General features: G+C 46.9%; 1 protein-coding gene and 1 pseudogene across 2 annotated transcripts; both read right to left on the bottom strand.

Annotated features, from left to right (window-relative positions):
- Positions 1 to 3,169: 3,169 nt before the first annotated feature.
- LOC310684964 (putative protein BRICK1-A) lies at positions 3,170 to 3,587 on the bottom strand. Its single transcript, XM_083456422.1, has one exon. It carries the CDS (start codon positions 3,561 to 3,563, stop codon positions 3,330 to 3,332), a length of 234 nt encoding a protein of 77 aa, XP_083312548.1. The 5' UTR covers positions 3,564 to 3,587; the 3' UTR covers positions 3,170 to 3,329.
- A 1,024-nt stretch (positions 3,588 to 4,611) lies between these two features.
- LOC310684090 (iron-sulfur cluster assembly 1 homolog, mitochondrial-like) lies at positions 4,612 to 5,031 on the bottom strand (annotated as a pseudogene). The gene has a single exon. The product of its transcript is annotated as an iron-sulfur cluster assembly 1 homolog, mitochondrial-like (transcript).
- Between the last annotated feature and the right edge of the window lie 2,081 nt (positions 5,032 to 7,112).

The raw sequence follows: 7,112 nt of genomic DNA, 5'->3' as shown, positions 1-7,112 counted from the left end.
GATCTAAAGAGATGGAAGTGAAGAACAGAGGCAAAGGAGAATTAAATAACAAAAGAAGTGTGGTTTAGACGGTGGAAGTCTTTTAAGATATTTTCTTTTCTTTTCTTTTTTTTACATTCTCTTTATTAATTTTCATTACACACCAATACACACAAGACAAATTCATCACAAACAAAAAATAAACCAAACAACACAGCTAAATAGAAAAAAACCCAAAGAACAAAAAACAACATATAACTAATTGACTTCCCTCCACCTCGGTTTTGGGTTATATAATGAAGGATTTTCATTAAGATATTTACATTAAGATTTTTATTTTGTAATGTATGTAAGTGTAATTCTGGAATCACTGTTTATGGAAAACAGCATTTCTTATTTCTTTTTACGTTTCCTCTTATTTTCTATCTTCTTTCATCGTTTATGTTTGACAAATATGTAAATAATTGTGTTTTTTTGCAGATATATCTGGAAATTTGATTGTATTAGTCAATAAAGTTATATTTTAAAATTTAAAAAAGAAGAAGAAGAACCTGGAGGCTCAGGCCCCGAGGCCCATCTATAGTCCAGCCTCCTGATCTCACAGGGGCCGACCAGACGCCCCAGCGGGGAAAATCCGCAAGCAGGATCCGGACACAAGAACAATTCTTCCCCTCTTAAGTAAGGGAAGATAATAAGAATATATAGATACCGTAGTTTTTGCTCTATAAGACGCACCAGACTACAAGACGCACCTAGTTTTTGGAGAAGGAAAACAAGAAAAGAAATATTCTGAATCTCAGAAGCCAGAACAGCAAGACGGATCACTACGCAGTGAAAGCAGCAATCCCTCTTGCTGTTCTGGCTTCTGGGATAGCTGTGCAGCCTGCATTCGCTCCATAAGACGCACACACATTTCCCCTTACTTTTTAGGAGGGAAAAAGTGAGTCTTATAGAGCAAAAAATACGGTAATTTGAGAAGACTGTAGAATGCGAAGATTATTGTAAATTGTATAATGTGGGGGAAATTGAGTGGGGCCGGAGGGAAGTGGGAGGAAGGAGAAAAGAATACTATGATGGATTGAGGAAATAGAAATGTAAATGTATGGTGGGGGGGTGGGGAGGAAATGGTGTGGGCTTTGGTACATCTGTATTGTAATGTAATATGTGAAAACCAATAATAAATAAATAAATAAATATTTTTAAAAAACCCCAAGAACAGCTCTTCCCCTCTTATGCTTTCCAGCGACTGAAAATGATTATAGAACAATTTTATAACTTTTCTTCTCAATTTCTGTTGTGTCATTTTGCACCCTGCGACTTGCAGCTATTATTATTATTATTATCGATTGTCATTTAGAAATTGTTTATTGCAGTGGTTCTCTGTTTCCTTGTTATTTGCTGATGTTTAATTTTATTGCGCTCTAACGGATCGCTGGATATTACTTTATTTGATACAAGTTGTTAATTTTATTTTTTTGTTTTTTTACCAACAACCAAAACACAAACAGTGAAAACAAACAGTGAAACCCCCCCCCCCAGGCGACTGATACATTGGGTATGCATAATCAAGGATACCATATTCAAATCAACCACACGTACAGTTCTATATACCTTAACACTCCTCCCTCCACAAGGTTTATTTAACTTTTAACATTTTAATTGCCCCAAATTGTTCAAGCAAGTTGTTAATTTTAAAGTAATGCTTTTATGAGGACAATTTTTGCGTTGGATCGGATTGTTAAGAGGTGTGTGATCTTTGTTGCTTCTTCAGCTTGTAAGCCGCCTTGTGTATTGTAATATAGAAAGGCAGTATGCAAATTAAAAGTGAAATGAAATGAAATGAAAGTGGTATTCAGAAGGATTGCTTCCATCCTGACTAGGAACCTCCAATAGCCCCCCCCCCTCCTCCATGAACGTGTCCAGAGGAGGGCAACCAAAATGGTCCAAGGCCTGGAAACGATGCCTTATGAGGAACGGCTAAGGGAGCTGGGCATGTTTAGCCTGGAGAAGAGGAGGTTAAGGGGTGATATGATAGCCGTGTTCAAATATATAAAAGGATGTCACCTAGAGGAGGGAGAAAGGTTGTTTTCTGCTGCTCCAGAGAAGCGGACACGGAGCAATGGATCCAAACTACAAGAAAGAAGATTCCACCTAGACATTAGGAAGAACTTCCTGACAGTAAGAGCTGTTCGACAGTGGAATTTGCTGCCAAGGAGTGTGGTGGAGTCTCCTTCTTTGGAGGTCTTTAAGCAGAGGCTTGACAACCATATGTCAGGAGTGCTCTGATGGTGTTTCCTGCTTGGCAGGGGGTTGGACTCGATGGCCCTTGTGGTCTCTTCCAACTTTATGATTCTATGATTCTATGAATTTGCCTAATCTTTTATAGCCATACAGACATCCCTGCCTCTTGTGGCAGGGAGTTCCATAGTTTAGCACTGCGCTGGATGAAGAAGGACTTTCCTTTTTTTCTGCCCTGAATCTTCCAGCATTCAGCTTCATTGGATTTCTGTGACTTCTAGTCTTTTTTTATTTATTTGTTAATTTAAATTTTATTAACATATAAAACACATACATATACATTGACACAACACACATACACAACACACTACCTTATTTTCATAACATAAAACATACCTACATTACTCTATATAGTTCCTACCTATACTGTACATAGGGACAGTCTCAGCCAGTAAAGCGAGATGAGCGCTGCAACCCCAGAGTCGTTCACTACTGGACCTAATGGTCAGGGGTCCCTTTACCTTTACTGTACAATTTAGCCATTTCAGGTGGAAATTGTTGAGAGCAGTAAAGAGTTAATCTGCTGTGCCTCGGAGCTGAGGGGAAGAGCTTATCAGGCAGGACGTGACGTAAACAGCCTGCTATGCTGTCTGTGTTCTGGGGAAATCGAAAGCGTTAGTTGAACTGCCCAGCTCAGGGAGGAAAGCAGCTACACTCCGATGGATGCTGATCTGTGTATATATGTGTTTTCGGAACAATAAAGAACTTTTGAAACAGGAGCCGACGTCTCCGGAGTCATCCCTTATCACACGCACGACGCTACGCTAATTCTGCTGATGATTTTACGACCTACAGAGGCCCGCGCAGGGGAAGTGTGCCGGGCGCCATTAGACCATAAATCTGTCCGAGGAGATTTATTGGAAGAGGTCGAACTCAATTAATAACAGAAATCACCCACGCAAAGTCACAGGCTCCAGACGAGGGGTGCAGCTTCCCAAGGGGCAGAGACGAGCATAACTCCCATCCATATCAAGTAATGAAGAAACTTGATGTCGGATCGTCAGCTTCATAAACAGCTGCACATTTTCCCCCAGGTTGGCTCCCTGACAGCCTCAGCCACCCTGTGTCAGTGTTTCACCTTTTGTTACTCGGGCCTCGATGTATCCGATCAACCTCTCCAGCGCCGTCAGCTTCTCATTGAGCGTGGCCAGGCGCGAGCTGCAGGACATGTCGAAGGAATTGAGGAAGTCCGCGATCTTGATGGAGCTAGTGATCACCTTGATGTACTCACGGTTGGCCCAGTCCTGGTGGATCTCGTGCTGAACCGGGTCCGCCTGCACTGACATGACCGACTGCTGGGAGCAGACCACCCCCCTACTTCTCGGACTTATCGGATCAGCTCCAGCCTCTTCCTTTTCCGAGAGACTATCTCTGAGTCTATTCGTTCCTATTTGTGCTTCCTGCGAGCTTTGGCTCTGTCCCAGCCCCTCTCACCTACGGCCTTATCAGCCGGCCCATTAAGGTCAGGAAGAGTCGAAATCTGCAGCTGCCGGCTCTCCCCGCCTGGCTCACATCTAAGCCTCTCTGTTCCTGGCTGCTTTCTGCAGTTGGCTGCAAACCTTTGCTGGGAGCTGGCTCATTCCTGACACAAGGCAACGGAGGTTTGAGGATCAGAGTTTTCCTTTTCCTAGACGGGCTCCCTTCCCAGGTGGATGAGCCTCTTACTTCCCTCTGCAGCAAATGCAGAAACCACCTCCCCCCCCCCCCACTTTCAAAACACAGCACTTTTATTCTCCTGGAAAGGCAGGTGTATATTAAAGATGTGAAAACACACACACCGAGTGATTACTTCAGAAAGCAGTTTTGTGGTCTTAAAAGTTTGTTGGCCTTTGTTGTTGTTTAGTCGTTCAGTCGTGTCCGACTCTTCGTGACCCCCTGGACCAGAGCACGCCAGGCACTCCTGTCTTCCACTGCCTCCCGCTGTTTGGTTAGATTCATGTTTGTAGCTTCAAGAACACTGTCCCACCATCTCATCCTCTGTCGTCCTCCTTGTGCCCTCCATCTTCCCCAACATCAGGGTCTTTTCCAGTGAGTCTTCTCTTCTCATGAGGTGGCCAAAGTATTGAAGCTTCAGCTTCCGGATCTGTCCTTCCAGTGAGCACTCAGAGCTGATGATGTCCTTCAGAATGGAGAGGTTGGATCTTCTTGCAGTCCATGGGACTCTCAAGAGTCTCCTCCAGCACCAGAATTCAAAAGCATCAATTCTTCGGCGATCAGCCTTCTTTATGGTCCAGCTCTCACTTCCATACATCACTACTGGGAAAACCATAGCTTTTACTATACGGACCTTTGTTGGCAAGGTGATGTCTCTACTGTCTTAAAAGTTACAGTCCTTTAAATGTTAAAGCTTTCTCCACCACCACACGTTCCTTTGATGTTTGACTTATTGGAAACAAATTCACTGGACAGTTTGTCTTCTATATAGTCCATTTCAGTTCCTAGAAGTGAGAGTTGCGCTTTCGATTCAATACTCTAACACCATCCTGTACTCCTTTCTCATCAGAGTCCCTCTTTGATTTTGTGTATTCTAGTGTATAAGAAAGTCCATTACAGCCTCTTGTACGGACACCAACTTTAACGCCTACATGGTCAGGTTTGTCTTTAAGCAGTTGTTCTATCTTCTGCACAGCAGATGGGGTTAGTGTAAGGGCGGCTCTAGTGGCCTGAATCTTCCTCGTGCTCACAGACCGAACGGTGGATCTGACCATGGAAGAGGCCATCTCTCCCGCTCCGCCCTTTCAGCCCCATCCTTCGAGGTTGGACGGTGGCTGGAGCGACGCCCAGAAACCGCCTTCTTAACCACTGGACCCCCACTTGGTCTCATCCACTCAGTCTGCCAGATCCTGTCTTCGCATGCAGGGGAGGGTTCATCAACAAGGGTTTGAGACCTATCGGCTCCCCTCACCTGGTTCAGTCGAAGTGTGATGGCCTGGGATTCAGACTCGGAGGCTGAACCTGAGGAATCCCAGCCTGCACAGGAGTCCCCACCTCCAGAACCAGCAGGGCCGGGGCTGGGGTATGAGCCTGAAGGGTCCTCACCTGTGCTGGATCCTCAGGTGCAGACACCAGCTGAGTCTGCTCTGGCTCCTGAGGTGATGGAGGACCCATTGCCTGCAGGTGCTCCACTCTCAGCCCCTTCAGGGGAAGTGGATGTTGCCTCTGGGTCCGGTAACCCTCCAGCCTTTCCTGAGCTGCAGAGGTTCAGGGCAGAGAGGCGGAGGGAACTAAGTTCCCGCAGGAGGAGCGCTCGCCTCCAGGCCAGGAGAGGCGAGTGCCCTGAGGATCAGGTCCGCCCTATGCCTCGGGGCAGATAAAAGCCGGCCAGCCCCAGTCCCAGGTTGCGGGAGCAACATTGTTGGTAGCCTGTTCCTGCCTGAACCCTGTCCTGCTCTTCTGCCAGAGTTCCTGACCTCACCCGACTCCCTGCCTTGGACCCTGCTTCAGCTTTGATGGACTGCCTTCATTTTGCACCATCGACCTCAGACTGGACTCGGACCTCGCCTCTCGGTTGGCCCCGGGACCAGCACACGAAGCCATTCCTGGGGTGTGGGGTATGTTTCTGCATGCTTGGGGGGGGGGGGAAGGAGCAAAGGCCATTGACCCCCACTAACCCCTCTGGATTTATTCTGAATTGGTGTCCGACGATGAAAACTTCAGAAACCGCCGCAGCTGTCAGACGAGATCATTATTAATAATAATAATTTATTATTTATACCCCGCCCATCTGGCTAGGCTTCCCCAGCCACTCTGGGCAGCTTCCAACAAAATATTAAAATGCCATAATACATCAAACATTAAAAGCTTCCCTAAAGAGGGCTGCCTTCAGATGTCTTCTAAAAGTCTGGTAGTTGTTGTTCTCTTTGACATCTGATGGGAGGGCGTTCCTCAGGGCAGGTGCCACCACCGAGAAGGCCCTCTGCCTGGTTCTCTGTAACTTGGCTTCTTGGAATTAGGGAATCACCAGAAGGCCCTCAGAGCTGGACCTCAACGTCTGGGTAGAACGAAGGGGGTGGAGACGCTCCTTCAGGAATACTGGACCGAGGCTGTTTAGGGCTTTAAAGGTCAACACCAACACTTTGAATTGTGCTTGGAAACGTACTGGGAGCCAATGTGGTCTTTCAAGACCGGTGTTATGTGGTCTCGGCGGCCGCTCCCAGTCACCAGTCCAGCTGCCGCATTCTGGATTAATTGTAGCTTCCAGGTCACCTTCAAAGGTAGCCCCACACAGAGCGCATTGCAGTAGTCCAAGCGGGAGATAACCAGAGCATGCACCACTCTGGCAAGACAGTCTGCCGGCAGGGAGGGTCTCAGCCTGCGTACCAGATGGAGCTGATAAACAGCTGCCCTGGACACACAATTGACCTGCGCCTCCATGGACAGCTGTGAGTCCAGAATGACTCCCAAGCTACGCACCTGGTCCTTCAGGGGCACAGTTACCCCATTCCGGACCAGGGAGTCCCCCAGACCCGCCACATTCCACAGAAACACCCCATTGCTTGTCAGCTCCCAAAGAGGACTGAGTCCCCGAGTCAAAGATGGAGATTCAATATAATTGGTGTCCAATTAGAGATAGAGGACTATTTGGCCAGTGTTCTGAGGGTGTCCGGCCGGTGGACCTGGCTCCCTTTCCAGGGGAGAATTCAGAGACGAAGGTGGTTTTGTTATTAGCCGGTTGAAATGGTCTCACTCTGTGCAAACCGTTGCTGCCAAAAGCTCTCTCTAGTCCAGACCTGAATAACCTCCCTCCTAGATTTCTCATTTTGGGGGCCTGGTCTGACACCACAGACACCAGTGAATTGCAGTGATTTAAAAAAAGGACCCTCCGTGGTTCAGTG

Source organism: Podarcis tiliguerta, assembly GCF_965153285.1.
Source record: "Podarcis tiliguerta genome assembly, chromosome: 8".
In the NCBI taxonomy this organism is placed as follows: domain Eukaryota; kingdom Metazoa; phylum Chordata; class Lepidosauria; order Squamata; family Lacertidae; genus Podarcis; species Podarcis tiliguerta.
The sequence above is the reverse complement of the archived record's forward strand: the minus strand, read 5'-3'. Positions and strand labels throughout refer to the sequence as shown.

Coding starts and splice junctions, on each gene's coding strand:
- LOC310684964 (XM_083456422.1), bottom strand. CDS start 3,563: ATGTCAGTGCAGGCGGACCCGGTTCAGCACGAGATCCACCAGGACTGG.